This window comes from Eptatretus burgeri, chromosome 3 (assembly GCF_056783735.1).
Source record: "Eptatretus burgeri isolate ZD-2024b chromosome 3, Ebu_testis_v1, whole genome shotgun sequence".
Taxonomy (NCBI): Eukaryota; Metazoa; Chordata; class Myxini; order Myxiniformes; family Myxinidae; genus Eptatretus; species Eptatretus burgeri.
The window spans coordinates 53,152,288-53,169,059 of NC_140963.1; the positions used below are offsets into that span (position 1 = coordinate 53,152,288).

At 42.8% G+C, this 16,772-nt stretch overlaps 1 protein-coding gene across 1 annotated transcript in view; it reads left to right on the forward strand.

Annotated features, from left to right (window-relative positions):
- The window catches only part of NADSYN1 (NAD synthetase 1), an 81,279-nt gene that overhangs the window by 13,883 nt on the left and 50,624 nt on the right, over positions 1-16,772 (forward strand). The window contains exons 6-10 of the mRNA XM_085873369.1: positions 7,982-8,071; positions 9,132-9,183; positions 12,055-12,143; positions 12,254-12,371; positions 15,306-15,437. Of these exons, the coding sequence (XP_085729495.1) occupies positions 7,982-8,071; positions 9,132-9,183; positions 12,055-12,143; positions 12,254-12,371; positions 15,306-15,437 (481 nt within the window). The remainder of the gene's footprint in view (positions 1-7,981; positions 8,072-9,131; positions 9,184-12,054; positions 12,144-12,253; positions 12,372-15,305; positions 15,438-16,772) is intronic.

Sequence of the window (16,772 nt, forward strand, 5' to 3'; positions counted from 1 at the left end):
CTCGGGTCCGAGGCGAGAAGGACGGCGGTCGGCGACGAGGTCGCGGTGGGAGATTGCTCGTCACGGGACCCAAGCCAGCCAGCCATTCTCCCTCCCCAGGGTATCACCAATTCCCCCTTTTCCCCCGCGCTATCATAGTGCAACAAAGGGGCCCCGTTCCCACCCCACTCCAAACGTCGTGCCAACGAAACTCGCCAAGGAGCACGGAGTCGGGGCACAGCCACGCGGCCACATCTGCGGCTCGTCCGCCAACGCGTCACGAGGACGCGGGTAGGACCCACCCGGTCTCGCGGACCTGGCCGCTCCTTCAGATCACGCGCACATATTGGCCTACAGGCCCGTCTGCCCCCTTGTCTATGAGGGTGGCTTCTTTCCTTTGCTTTTGAGTAAATGTGTGTTGGCGCCGTCTGTAAAGTAGAACTGTATAAGTGTTGCCGTGTGTACACGTATTCGGTAGTAACTCTGTGTCATTGTTTCTTTTGTTTTACTGCTATATGTGCATTTTGACTGTTTGGCTGTATATGTGTGCTCTCCGTGTGTCGCGTAATAAATGTGCATTGTGTGAACTGTTTTCCCGTTTTGCTTCGTCTTTTCTTTATTGACCCTCCATCCTGCTTCACGTAAAGGGTTCGTAGTGGGCTTAATACGCCCGATAATTAATCGGAACCGTCGAGGCCGACGATAACACCGCTCAAGTATCACTGTAGCACGGAACGGACCGCTTAAGCGGTTTGTGTCCGGAGTCGGCCTGCGGCGAGGTACGATCGCCCAGTCAACCATCCGCGCAGGTACTTAGGTAGATCGAATTTGGCGAGCAACCCTATCCTGTGCGGGTGGGCAATTGGCACGGTCGTGGTGGGGTTAAACCCCCACCCATGACGAGTTCCCGGCGTTGTTCCGAGAGGGTCACGACAGAATTGTCCGTTCCGGTGGGCGAGGCGGCCGCCATTCGAGTCGAGCGGCCGTCCACACGCCGGTGGGCGCGAATTCGCAACAATACGATTGCTGTCTCTCCGACTGATAAAGCAACTCTTACTCTTTTCTCCTCTAATTCCACACTGGATGACTCTAACATTCCACCTCCCACTGAGGCACCCCTTACCAATCCTCTGTCCCTTCTTATAATTTATTTTCATGCAGTCAAAAAAAATACTCCTCTCTCTCTCTCTCTGGACACAAGCAAGGCGTACGGACAAGATGGCATTCCTCCTCGTGTCTTGAAGGAGTGGGCTTCAGAACTTGTACCCATGCTTGCTCGTCTGTTTCGCTTTTGTTTAAAAACCCAAACTTTTCCTCTTTCCTGGAAACATGTCTTCATACAGCAGATTTTAAAGAAGTGTGATCATTCAAACTCTTCTAACTACTATCCTATTGCTCTGACTTCAACTGTTTCCAAAGTCTTTGAATGTCTTCTCAATTCACATTTCCTCAAGCATCTTGAATCTCACAGTCTTCTATCTGACCACCAAGATGGCTTTCGCAAGGCAAGATCTGCAGGTAATATCCTTTGTTATATTGCAAATGTCTGGGCTTCTTCTTTGAGAGACTTTGAGGAATCCTTTGTTGTCGGTCTCGATATCTCAAAAGCCTTTGACAGAGTTTAACATCGGGGTCTGATATCCAAGCTTCCCTCTTTCAGCTGTCCTCCTTCACTCTGCTCTCTCATATCGAGCTTTCTCTTCGACCACTCTATCTCCGTAATTGTTGATGGTTCAACATAAACCCCCTTCCCTATCAACAACGGTGTATCTCAGGTTTCCGTTCTGTCTCCAACACTCTTCCTTCTTTTTATCAATGACCTTCTTTCTTCCACAAATAACCAAATGCACTTGTATGCTGATGACTCAACATTATATTTCTTCATCTTTTTCCCATCTTCCCCATCTTCGCTCATTCGATCTACATCTCGTTTCATCACAGCCACCTCTTTAAATTTGGATTTGGACAAGATCTCTGTGGGGCAAATGTAATCAAGTTAAGTTTAATGTTTTAAAACTCAATTTCTTCTCATATATATATATATCTCTCTCTCTCTCTCTCTCTCTCTCTCTCTCTCTCTCTCTCTCTCTCTCTCTCTCTCTCTCTCTCTCTCTCTCTCTCTCTCTCTCTCTCTCTCTCTCTCTCTCTCTCTCTCTCTCTCTCCCTCCCTCCCTCCCTCCCTCCCTCCCTCTCTCTCTCACCTCTCCAAATCTCCTTTGATAGCTTCACAGTTACACCATGTGATACAATAAACCTACTGGGTATTACCCTCACATCAAATTTATCCTGGAATCCACACATTACACAAATAGCTAAGTCTGCCTCTAAGAAACAGGGAGTCCTGTTCAGATGTCGAAGATTCTTCTCTTCCGAACAGTTGCTTCAACTATATAAAAGATTGATTCATCTTAGTATTGAGTACTGTGTTTTCCAGTGTATATACCACAACCGTGTATTAACCGCACTCCCTGTTTTTCACCCTCAAAAAAAATAAACAAATAACTTTTCCGGTATATTACCCACACCCATGTTTTTCACCCTCAAAATATACGAATATATTGATCATTTTATTTTAGCCTGGTGTTGGCGCAGTGGTTAGGGCAGCGGCTTGGGATCCAAAATGGTCCTGAGTTCAAGCCCCGTTGGGCCACTGAATTAATACACCAGTGGGTTGACTCAGCCTGTCATCCTTCCGAGGTCGGCGAAGTGAGTACCAGTGTACTAGGCTGGTGTATACCCCGGTTAAAATAGGTGTACCATATCCCTGTGTCGTAAGAGGCGACCAGGGTTGCGTCATGAAGGGCATCCGGCGTAAAACATGTGCCAAATCACTATGCGAATCATACGGCTGATCCGCTGTGGCGACCCCGAACGGGAGCAGCCGAAAGAATAATAATAATAAGAAGAAGATTGATCATTTTATTTTATGATCGAGATCGAAATACGTTTGACCACTAACTTTGTACAGAACAAAGTGACGGAGGTATCAACATGCTCGCTCCTATGTCCATTTACTTTCGTCTTTGTCTTATTTTCATTTTCAAGAGGTTGAAGAGAGAGAAAAGGATACTATCCATCCATTGAGACCATACTCTGTGTAGAGCATTGGTACTGCCTAAATAGTCTCCTTGGCTATTGGGCACAATCCTGAACAGGTCACCACTCCAACACAGGATACCAGTAAGCTGGTACTCATTTTGCCAACCGCGGAAGGATGACAGGCCGAGGTAACCCCACCTGGAATAAATTCAACAGCTGAGCGGGATTTGAACTCAGGACACTTGGATCCCAATCCCGCCACCCTAACCATAAAGCCAACACAAGGCATAAAGGATACCAAGAAGTTTTTATTTTTCTTTCTTATTACCTCTGCCATCGAAGGTGAAGGAGGTTATGTTTTCACCCCTCTCTGTCTGTTTGTTCCTTGCAAAATCGAAGATTTTTCAAGTATATTGGTCTGTCGATTTTATTATTGTCTGTCTGTCTGATTGTCTGTCTTGTTTGTCTGCTTATCGCTGACAGGTCACAATTTTAAACCGATCTTCACGAAACTTCACCGGTAGAGTTTGTCATAAGGAAGAAGCCTATTGTTTTTGAGGTCAAAAGGTCAACAACTAAGGTGAGATTTCTAAAATCCTCAATTTTTATCCAATTGATTTGAAATTTGAAGAAGATTTATATTTCAGGTCACTGAATTCAATCAACCAATTATTTTTGAGGTCAACATGGACCAAAAAGTCAACATAGGCCCAAGGTCAACAACTGAGGTGGTATTTTGAAAATCCTCAATTTTTATCCAATTGAATTGAATTGAAATTTGAAGAGGATATATAATTCAGGTCACTGAATTCAACAACCAATGATTTTTGAGGTCAACATCAACGAAAAGGTGAACATAGGCCGAATTTCTAAAATTGTCAATTTTCATCCGATTCACTTGAAATTTGAAGAGGAGTTGCATATTTGGTCATTGAATTCAACCACCAATTATTTTTGAGGTCAAATTTGTTTGATGAATTTTGCAAGTATCGTGCTCTGCACAATGTCTTCTTCTTGTTTGTTAATTGCCGGAATCCTTTGGATTTCGGCAATTATGTTGGTCGGTTGTGTGTGTCATTCTGTGTCCGTCTGTCTGTTTGTGTGTTTGTTTACCCTGTAGCAGCCACATCGTTTCAGCGATCATGACCAAACTGGGTACAGACATCGGCCATGGTCCAACTTAGATACTTGTCGTTTTTGGTGAATCTAGGTCAAAGGTCAAGGTCAAGGTCACCGAAAAACCGAAATTCTTATTTTCGCAATAACGTCCGCAAAAATGGTCGTGTCGACTTCAAACCAAATCCAAAATGTGCATCTTCCAATTATGCATCCAACCATATATCTCATTGGGGTGTTACACCAACACTTTTCTTAGCGGTCGGGGGTCGAATTTCAGGGGGGGTCGGGTCAAAAATTTCAAATTGCGATTAAAAATGCCATTTCAAGTCCGATTGACTTCCAAGTTATGATCATGACCAAACTAAGTGCTATAACTCATTAAACAGTAGCACTATCAACTTATAAGAACCAAATTGATTTCCAGGTTTTTGTTTTTTCAGAGATCATGGAGATATGACAAAGTTATTCCGGCAATTCCTTGCTCAACGAGCAATTTCATTTGTTTGTTTGTGTGCAGGATATCTCAAAAAGTTGTGGACGGATGAAATTTTGTGGACAGGTTGGGTGTGTGACGAGGACGAACTGATTAGATTTTGGTGAAGATCCGGATCCGGATCTGACAACCATAATTGTTTCAGTAAATCATCACCATTGAGAGACAGGGCCAAAAACAATATAGTTCTGTATAACATGATATTTCAAAAATCTTTTGGGCCCGATATGTTCTCGTGGATCAGGCATTACGTGGCGGAGGTATGCCCTCTACAGAGTGCCCTTCTAGTTTTTTTCATATTATAATAATTTTTTTTTTGTTCCTGGAAAAAGGAAGGAAAGGGATTCATACCAGTATCATACATATATCTTGTGGATTTGTGGTTCTGAAAATGGCCGTTTGGGTTTGATGAAGCTTTTCAGCTAAACCCGAGGAAATCCTCGTCAATGCTTTCCTCGTCGAAGACGGCACGTATCTCTTTGTCTGAATCATGGTGGAGCAAGTCCACATCGCTGTCACCGTCATTTGCAGCCTCCTCCTTCCAAATGATGTTGTCCTCTGTGCCGTCCATGTCGTTGGAGATGCAACATTTCAGAAATGCTCGCTTGATGATGCCTGACACTATCTCCTCCCACACCTTGACGATCCAGCCGCAGATCATCGGAAGGTTGACCTTTCTCAACCGCCCGCTCTTGGTGTAGGTCTTCTCCCCACTCATTACCCAGTGAGACCAGCAGTGACGTAGCCTGTCCTTGAACGGCTTGTTAATGGACACATCGAGGGCCTGCAGGAGCGGTGTCATCCCGCCTGGTATGATGACAAGATCAATGTTGGTCCGACGGAGCAGCACTTTGATGTCATCGGTGTTGTGACAACTGAATGCATCCAGGATTGGCATGCTCCGTTTGTCGGGAGAGACCACATCCGGCCTACTACTCCAGACCGTGCGCACCCAGTTCTAGACCAGGCCCTCGTCTATCCACCCCTTCTGCTGCACAAGAACAATAACATTGGCTGGAAACTTATCTTTGGGCATTGTCTTCCTCTTCAACACGACATACGTGAGAAGCTTGCCACCATCTGCGGTGCAGACTAGCATGACGGTGAATTGGTCCTTCTCGTGACCAGTGGTGTTGATCGTCACATTGCGTGCAAGCTTATTTGAGGTGGGTGCTCCATTATTAGACTCTCGCTATTGTGAATAAATCTTCTTTTGATGTGAGACCAGGTGTTCTTGTTCTTCTTTTGTGTTTAATGGCGTTTTCAGAGCTGCGAGGCTCTATATACGCCACGCACCTCTACTCTGGGCATCTCCAGATGTTTCCGGATGTTTCTGAGCGTGGCTTTATTTAATTTCCGCACGCGGTTAATAAAACGCTGCACAAACTCTTAATCTGAACTGATTTCCAAAATTTAAATGGTGGAATTGAGCATATCAGCAGTTCTCACTGCTAAAAAACAAGTGTTCATTTGGAACATCATTAAAATTCAACATTGATCGTTTTGAAGATCATTGATTGTTTTTCTTTACCCGTGTATTAACTGCACCCCAAACTTCTTCCTTTTTTGCTGAATAAAAAAGTGCGGTTTATACACCAGAAAATATGGTATTGCTTTCATATCTCGGGAGGTTCCAGCTCCACATACTTACTGGACAGAATTGAATCCAAAGTAATCTGACTTATCAACTCTCCCAATCTGACCTCAAAACTTGACCCACTCGAATTACGCCGCAAAGTTGGCTCTCTTTCTCTTTTCTATTGTAGAAGAAATTTCTAAGTCATCCTGTACATTTGAACATTTATTTAACAAATACATCCAAACACATACATATGTGCATATGGAGGATCTGAACACAGACTTGTTCAAGATCTCTGAAATACATAGAGAATTTTAGTTCCTTTTATAGTGTTTAGTGAGACATAGTATTTTTTCATTTCCAAACGCTGGAGCCAACTTTGTCAGGTCTTGATATTCCCCAGTTGAAGCTTATCTTCAGCCTTTGTGCAGCCCCAGCTTGACCTGATTGAATGATTGTAACATATATTTCAAATACAGACGTGTTGATTCTCTCCTGGCACAGAAAACACACACAGAATGCTGGAATGATGTCAAACTTCAACTCTTTTGGGCATTTTGATAAATTTCTATAGTATGTCGGTTAAAAATAAGTCTGCCTCTCCCAAACTGGGAAAATATATTATCTTGAAGCAATTAGAGCTTAGTGAATACATCTGGACATTTTCTTAGACCCACATTCCAATTTCGTGCCTTTTATATATTAAAAAAAAATCCCTTAGCTTTTAAATGATAGGCAATTCTTTTTACTGAATTCAGTTTACTTGAAAAGTCAGCCTGCTCATCACATTTTTAATAGTCAGGTCGATCTTTCCATACAAAGGAAAGATATGATTATGTTAATTAAAATTAAAATAGAGACATGTTCAAGCACAGAGAATCATATCATATTTGTGTAAATTTTATATTTCAGATTTAATACATTTATTTGAATATCAAGTTTTAATTATCAGCATTTTATTAATGTTTTTATCATCCTCAAACCCACTACGCTAATTTCGGAGAAATTGCATCGACACCATCAATATTACTTCAGTTTCTGCTCCCGAGAACTTGATGCTTGCGTTCCTCCGCCATTACCGCAAGATCACAAGATCCGCAAGATCACAAAATACCCGACAAGCCACTACATCGCATGATTATATTATTGCGTGGCCATTGGCAACTCGACGGTGGGCCATTATGTTTGTTTCTTCTCTTTCACTGCTAAACTCTGGAACTCTTTACCTTCTCACGTCTTTCCAAACATTTATGACACCACCTTTTTCAAAAAGCAGAGTTTTTACTTCCTCAAAAAACTCTTTGTCTCGTCTCTCTTTCTTCACTGTTCTATCGATGCAGTTCTTTTTTTTATGGCCTGGTCTCAATGAGACCTATAAAGTCCGTTACTGGAGCCTTCAGCATGTAAAAAAGAAAGAAGAGATGAAGATTCATCATGGTGAAGATGTTGATACTGCCTCGCATCACTCCCATTGTTGCTTTTGGTCTGTTTTGGTGAAGAATTTGGGTGAAGTGGCTTATTTCAAAGTAGATATACCCTCCATAAACTTTGTCATATAGTATGAGAAGGGTCCATTTTGGGTAATCCTGCAGTCATTTCTTCATCTCCAAGGTTCTCGAATGATGATGACAGAAAACTGCAGTAATATTTGTGAACTACTCTCGCTGTTATTAATTTTGAAAGATCCATGATGATTTGAGATGGAATTGATAGAACCACATGGCAAGTAGTTACAATGATTGTTGTACTGTGTGTGTTTGCTTGACCGACAGGCACATCTTGCTCATTCGACCAAAGCTTAATCTCTGCAACGATGGAAACTATAGGGAGCTGCGTTGGTTCAGCCCTTGGAGGGGGCCGAGGTAATGTGTTTTTGGTGTATTTATCGACTTGTTGAGGGCATTGCAGCATCTCTTAAATTGAGGGAATGGAATTTAAGAGACTTGAACCATTGGGTTATTCCACACTGAATAATCACATACATCTGCCATAACTATCTCGGAGTTTCTTGAAAATTGTCAGGTTTCCCCCCCCTCCCCCCCCCTTTCATGAGAGAACTTTCACAACCCAAATTGTCACTTCCTCAGTAACATTTGCTTGCTATAAGGAATCAAACTTGTGAGAAGGAATGAAAAGTTATATCATCCTCGAGCTCCGACCTACAGAGAGGGAAGTGTGATATACATTGGATGGCTCACCTATATCGGGGAAGGTGACTGTCATGCTCAGCTTTTCAAATGCACCCTTCCAAGATTCCCGCAGGAGATCCCGTTGTGATGTTTTGCATACTGGGCATATGATTGGCACTTTTGGCACTTTTGGCTAAATTTGGCACTTTTGCTCAGAACCAAAAAAATTCCTTTTGAAAAGAGCTTTTGTTTGACACCAGAATCACCTCGTAATGACAATTTAAACTGACATGCAGCCTTCTGAGCTTGCCAGGGCTGTGCAAAAGTTCAAAAGTTCCTGTCTCTTGGTAAGGATTTTGTCATTGCAAAAAGGCTTGCTGTCAGTGGCCTAGAAACCCTCAGATGCCTGAGAACATTTGTAACGTCACCACATTGTGACACCTTTCCACGTGGATCTTTATTGAAAAATTTCCGCTTTTCAAAATGTATTAAATTTTTCTGCATTGTCCTCATGAAACCTTGCTCGTTTGCCTTCTCATAATATGCACCTACTTCTTTCAACGCCCTTGGATTCAAAATGCAGACCTCCTTAGCAGCCAAGTAAACAGAGATTTATGTCTTTGTTTCATGTACCTTTGCTTTGTAATATGTTGTCATTTATCCCGATTACAATTGTAAAACTACTTCACGATCGAATTCTTCCGTAGTGTTTTTAATTTGGCAGCAAAATCTCGAAGCACTTCCTTTGACAAGCTTTATGATTATGCTTTGGCATTGTCTTATTTTGCCTCAGGGAAGTGGAAGACTTTATTTTACCGAAAGAGATTCAGGATATCACTGGGCAGGTGAGAAATAGCATATCTGACCAGTTGCTTTGTCTGCTGTCAAGTTGATCCACGTAGTGAGTTGTTTATCCTCTTCTTTATACCCTCACTAACTCCCCACCCCAAGCCCACCTCCTTCCAAATTTCCAGTTTTACCATCCTGAGAGAGTGTGCTTCTGTATCCATTTTTTTCACCCCATGCATGTTCTCCTACCCCTCATTCCTACCCACAGCGATTACTTGTCCAAGTGTCCCTCCATTTTATCCTTCAACCCTGCTGCTGGTGTTCCTCCCCCCACTTTCTCCTGTTCTTTTTGTTCTGTTGTGTCCTCATCCATTCACTGTTCTCACTCTTCCACGAGCCTTGCCCTTGTATTCCCAAAAAAAATCTGATTGGCATGACTCCACATCCACTGCATGCTATTTTCTTTTCTACAGGGTCTAAGGCTCATGGAAGAGCTGAAACATGTCATGCACAGGCAGACAAATGCTTGAGACTACACCATACTTGACTTGAAACAAACACTGCAGCTGGGTGTGGGGAAGTGACGTAACTTCCTGGGGCAATTTGAGTACCAGCGCATCATATTTATGAAGCCTATTTTTCTTTCCTTACTTTGTGGGTAAATTGAGGAGGAATTTCCTCCTCCTAATGGAGGCTAATCCATGGTGTTTGCCAATGCTCTATCCTTTAAATGCTGAGTGTCAAGCAAGGAAGCAGCATGTACAATTTTTCAAGTCTCTGGCATGTTCGGCTACAGTCGGAATCGAACCGTCAATCTCCCAGACTCAGAGCGGATGCTCTAACCATTATGCCATTGAGAGGAAATATAAATTGAATGAGAACGGCAATCGGTAGAGCATGTACCTCCAACAGGCTGAACAGTTTACATTTTGTATCCCACTGATAGGCCGGATCTGCATCTGGACCCTAACCAAAATTTAATTGGCTTGTTTTTGTCACCTACCCAACTCATCCACCAACTTTTGTCATCCGTCCACAACTTTTTGCAATATCATGCTGTATCTTCACCATTGAGAGATTGGGCCAAAAACGATAATCACTTTTAAAAAACCAAGAAATACTTGTATCTGGATCCGGATTTTCACCAAAGTCAAATCAATTAGTCCTTATCACACACCTAACCTGTACACCAAGTTCGGCCGAATCTGTCCATAACTTTTTGAGACTCAGTATCACGCTATACTGTTGGACCCTTCTATTTGCGGATTCACTATTCGGGAATCCTGCATATTCGCGGGTTATAAAGTGTGACCACCATCCACTTTCATGCTTTGTGTATTCTCAGTTTGTTTATTTATTTATTTGTTCCACCAGGACTGGTCTCTGATATCCACCTGGGAAATTGAGAATCGGCTGACATCACATAAAAAAGATGCAAAAACGGATCCCCTTCACTACAGCCCAATTAGCTTACTGTACTTCCAATCATCAGCGAAGTCATGAAATCCATCATTTCAGTTGACATAAAATCATTCCTTTTCTCCAACAGCCTCATCTCAGATCATCAATTTGGATTCTGATCTGGTCACTCTTCCAATTGGACATGCTGCTTCTACCCTCCCAAAAATGGTGGAGGCTCTCAATATCAGACATGAGATCAGGGTCGTCTCTCTGGACATATCACGAGCTTTTGATGCAGTGTGGCATCCCGCCTTGCTCTCAAAATTGTCTGCCAATGGAATCCAAGGTGAACCCCACTCTTGGATTACTAACCTCCTCCATTCTCGTAGCTAACGTGTGGCTCTCAACAGAACCCTTTCATCTCCTCTCCCTGTCAAGGCTGCAGTACTCCAAGGTAGTGTTCTAGGCCCCATATTATTCCTAATCTTCATCAATGATCTCACTGACTCTGGAAGATCCTCTTTACTCCACCATCTGCTGTGACATCTCTCATCCTTCTGACAGACAGGCAGCAGCCTCTTCCCTCTCATCAGACCTTGATAAAATCACTAACTGTTTAAACACAATTTTGTTTATGCATCCATATTGTCCACCCTTTGCCTTCTTCCTTACCCCTCATCGTTACCTGCATCCCTTGTTTGTCCATCTCTGTCTACTTTCTCCCTCCACCCTGCTGTTGTTGTTTCCCCGTTCTCCTGCTGTTCCCCTTGTTATGTTCTGTTCTGATTTGTTCTGTGTAATCACTCTTCCATGAGCCTAGACCATTTAAATAACAAAAACAACAACAACAAAAACGCAATGCCCCGACATTTCCGCGATTTTTCAGGAACGTATCCCCTGCGAATGGAGGGGTCTGACAGTTTATCATTTTTGGCCCTATCTCTCGATGCTGAAGAATCGCTTAAGAAATTCTTGTCTGGATCTTCACCAAAATCCGATCACTTCGTCCTTGTCACAGACCCAATCTGTCCACCAAATTTCGTCTGAATCTGTCCATAACCTTTTGAGATATCCTGCTCACAGACAGAGAAACAGACAGACAGGGAATATGAAAACATAACCTCTGTCCACCTTCAGTGGCAGAGATAATGACAAATTACTTTGTCTTTCTCTTTTCACTGTTTTGAAAAAGTGTAACATTTCCACGCAGACCTCTCTACATGTGAACCTAGCTTTAACACGACATGGTCATGTGGGTCACCACCGGGTCCATGAACCTATGGCTTTTACAAGGTCATGTGGGTTTCACCAGCGCAGGAGTATTGTATTCCATCATTATAGAAGCAGTCAATCCTGATCCTTCAATGAGATGTAAATATTGAAATGGGTGTTCATTCGATTGAAGGTCTTCAGCAAAACTAAACTAAATAGTGGAAATTATTTCTCTTTACTTTTGCTAGCAAATAAACATTCTCAGTGAGAATGTCATGTGTACATTGAATGCAATGTCTGGCAAATGTCTCCAGGTCCACGTGCTGTTTGGAGATGCCGTGATCGCCACGAAAGAGACCTGTTTTGGCACTGAGATGTGTGAGGAGTTGTGGACGCCAGACAGGTGCGGATCACCTTGATATCAATGTGAAGTAATAATTGCATATTCTATCCCTTTAATTTAGTGGAAGATTATCTTTCTTGCATCCATATGATGTATTGCGCTTTCTGCAGTCCTCATGTACACATGGGCCTGGATGGTGTTGAGATTTTCACTAACAGCTCCGCGAGTCACCATGCACTCCGCAAGGCTCAATCCCGTGAAGAACGTGTGTGCTATGCCACGGCCAAGGTTAGATCGCCACCCATTCCCGCTTCATTCATTGATCTTACTGAAGGCCGAAGGTAAACATGTCGTGGTTCAGTATGAGATCCATCTTTGTTAGTAGGGCTTCAAGCATGGCTGAAGCCCTATTGAATTCGTTAGTATTATTATTATTATTATTAACGGCGTTTTTATGTTCTACTGACCGATTTTGTGGTGGATCTGGAGGGAAAACTGTTGGATGAAATTCAACGAAACTTAACAGGATTATTACTCACCACCTGAAGTTTATACTATGAAACATTTGATGACGTAGGTCACGTGGTATGGCGGCCATATTGGATTTTATCCAAAACCTAAAAACATCTTCTTCTCCAGAAGGGATAATCAGACAGCCTCAATCTTTTGCACACATTTGCTAAGTTGCTTGGGAATCTAAAGTTGTTAATTTGGTTGAAATCGTTATTAGGGCTTCAAGCAAGTGCTGAAGCCCTATTGAATTCGTTCGTATTATTATTATTATTATTATTATTATTATTATTATAACGGGTTTTATGTTCTACTGACCGATTTTGTGGCGGATCTGGAGGGAAAACTGTCGGATGAAATTCAACGAAACTTAACAGGATTATTACTCACCACCTGAAGTTTATACTATGAAACATTTGATGACGTAGGTCACGTGGTATGGCGGCCATATTTGATTTTATCCAAAACCTAAAAACATCTTCTTCTCCAGAAGGGATAATCAGACAGACTCAATCTTTTGCACACATTTGCTAAGTTCGATGCTAATGTGAATTTGTTAATTTGGTCGAAATCGTTACATAATTAATATGATTTAAAATGATGCCGATTCGCCTCATTAAATATGCAAAATATGCAAATGAGAGTTGAAAAAATTTAATGACATATTTAGATAGTACATATACAGGGGACTCCCAATATATTTATACGATGTCTGTATTTGACCCCAGTGAGCCCCCAGTGCCCCCCAAAGTTGAAAATGACCCATTTTTTAAATGTCATAAAATGAAAACAACGCTTGGATGAAATTCAATGAAACTTATCAATTTAATTACTCTCCACCTGAAGTTTATACTTTAAAAATTTTGATGACGTAGGTCACGTGGTCTGGCGGCCATATTGGATTTTATCCAAAACCGAAAAACATCTTCTTCTCCAGAAGGGATAATCCGACAGCCTCAATCTTTTGCACACGTTTGCTAAGTTGCTTGGGAATGTAAAGTTGTTAATTTGGTTGAAATCGTTATTTAATTTATATGATTTTAAATGATGCCGATTCGCCTCATTAAATATGCAAAATATGCAAATGAGAGTTGAAAAAATTTAATGACATATTTAGATAGTACATATACAGGGGACTCCCAATATATTTATACGATGTCTGTATTTGACCCCAGTGAGCCCCCAGTGCCCCCCAAAGTTGAAAATGACCCATTTTTTAAATGTCATAAAATGAAAACAACGCTTGGATGAAATTCAATGAAACTTATCAATTTAATTACTCTCCACCTGAAGTTTATACTTTAAAAATTTTGATGACGTAGGTCACGTGGTCTGGCGGCCATATTGGATTTTATCCAAAACCTAAAAACATCTTCTTCTCCAGAAGGGATAATCTGACAGCCTCAATCTTTTGCACACATTTGCTAACTTCGATGTTAATGTGAATTTGTTAATTTCGTCGAAATCGTTACGTAATTAATATGATTTTAAATGATGCCGATTCGCCTCATTAAATATGCAAAATATGTAAATGAGAGTTGAAAAAATTTAATGACAAATTTAGATAGCACATAAACACGGGACTCCCAATATATTTATACTATGTCTGTATTTGACCTCAGTGAGCCCCCAGAGTCCCCCAAAGTTGAAAATGACCAATTTTTGAAATGTCATAAAATGAAAACAACGCTTGGATGAAATTCAATGAAACTTATACATTGAATAACTCTCCACCTCAAGTTTATACTTTGAAAATTTTGATGACGTAGGTCACGTGGTCTGGCGGCCATATTGGATTTTCTCCAAAACCTAAAAACATCTTCTTCTCCAGAAGGGGTAATACGACAGCCTCAAACTTTTGCACACATTTGCAAGGTTCCATTGGAATGTTAAGTTGTTAATTTCGTCAAAATCGTTGCATAATTTATATGATTAAAATGATGCCGATTCGCCTCATTAAATATGCCAAATATGCAAATGAGAGTTGAAAAAATTTAATGACAGATTCTGATAGGCCTTGAAGAGGGGACTCCAAATATGTTTACGCTATGTCTGTATTTTACCCCAGTGAGGCCCCAGAGCCCCCCAAAGTTTAAAATCACCCATTTTTGACATGTCGTAAAATGAAAACCAAAGAAGATAGACAAAAAGTGACCACACATTCTGGAAGATATTTTCACGTTCTACAAGTTCGATATTTACATTAATATGCAAATGTGGAGTTATTGGACTTTTTTGGGGACTTGAAAATTTGTCCAGCCTCGATTTGTCCAACGTGAAGTTTCTTTCTCTATCATGTATTGCTATGGGCTTTTCAATCCTTCATTGATATAACATGAGGGACCCCGTAGCTGGGCCACATTGCCACTTGAACTAACTTTCTAACTCGGAAAACCCATATCATGTGACAGGGTGATGGTGTTGAAATTTGTTAAAATGGAGGCACGCCTTGAAGCCCGGGATTACTGGTTTACCAGTTTTAATTTGTAATTGTTCTTTGTTGCTCAAAAGATAAGATTTTTGATTGAGCAGTTGAGTGTATTGGCAGGAATGTGTTCACCATTTGTATACTTTGCCTTGCAAATAGCAAACCATTTATGGCATTATTATTTCAAAATGGGGGAAGACGAGGGCAAATCGAACCAATACATACAGATCGAACGATACAGTATTTGACCATCGATTCTGCCTTCATGTTTACCGTGCCTACAGAGCGGAGGGGTGTATCTGTTCTCCAACTTGCGTGGCTGTGATGGGGAGCGAACATACTATGACGGTGGTGCCATGGTGGCTGTAAATGGAGAACTCCTCGCTCATGGAGAGCAATTTGCACTTACTGATGTGGTGAGCCTGACATCTCATCTTCGTCGCCATCCCAACTAACAGATTGGGGATTAAAATGGGGCCTTGTAGTGTCAAAATCCATTTGAGGTTTCTATGAGAAATCATCAACATATTACTAACACAAAAAGCAGAACCCACAAAAAGCAGGCGGACCCGCACGCACTGAACGGGGCATACTCGATGGCGGGTGGACCTGCGTGCTGACCACGTGTACAATGGTGGAGTCACGCGCAGCCCGTGATGCTTTATGATCATACTGAAGGGGGCATGAGTAACACACATCTTTGGTCGGGTCTGCGCATGGGGTTACAATGACATCTTACCATCGGTCTTCACTCACCACAACGGCAACAAATGTCTCCCGCGGATGGCAGACATCCTCCCGCACCTCAGCCTCGATGCAGCTGCTAGAGGCATGCTGTGCGGCCGGATCGCTTGGGCCGCGTGGCGCACTATGGGGCAAGCACATTGACCAGCGCCAACCGCCGGTCGCCGGGGCACGGCACGGGGTTCGGTGCAAAGCGATTCCTATCACGGGGTTCGGTGCAAGGCAATTCATGTCGCGGTGCTCGGAGCGAGACAATTCCGCAGCTTGGAACCATCTGACCGGAAGTGAAGTGTAGCCATTTCCGCTCATGGTGGCCGTCCCATGTGCTGACCGGGGCCCAACCAGAGCGCCCAATTCGGGTGATGACACATCGCTTCAGGTCATCGCCCCAGCCCCGCACCACCGGATCTATAAAAGAACGGGTCGTGGGGTGGCAAGGAGGAGAGTCGTCGTCGTTCCTGGAGTGTCGTTCCTGCTCGTCATTCCTGGTGTGTCGTTCCTGCTCGTCGTTCCTGGTGTGTCGTTCCTGCTCGTCGTTCCTGAGGTGTCGTTCCAGGGTCGTCGTCATTCCTGAGTCGTTCGGGCAACGTTCCTGCCCGTCCTTCCTTTCTTCGTTTCTGTCGGCTCGTTCTTTCTGGCTTGGCATCGACAACCTACCAATTTACCTGCTTTCTCCGCCCTTCTTTACCAATTCACCTGCTGGCTCCACCTTCTTTACCAATTCGCCTGCTGGCTCCACCTCTCTCTCCACCGATTGGCTTCTGGCTCCACCCAAGTCCCTCCCTTCACGCCCGACGGTCGCATCTCATTCTCTGGACCGATGCGAGCTGCACGAAGTGCCACGAAACAAGAGACGATGCGCCAGCTGTCAGGGAGGTGTTGCCCAGCGAAGCATCCCCCCAAAACATATTGTTGGTGCGATCGGGCAATCGCGCAATGTATTGAGAAACCGTTAGCCTCATCGCCTCTCCTCCTTTTTCTCTTCATTAACTTCTCTTCATCGGGGT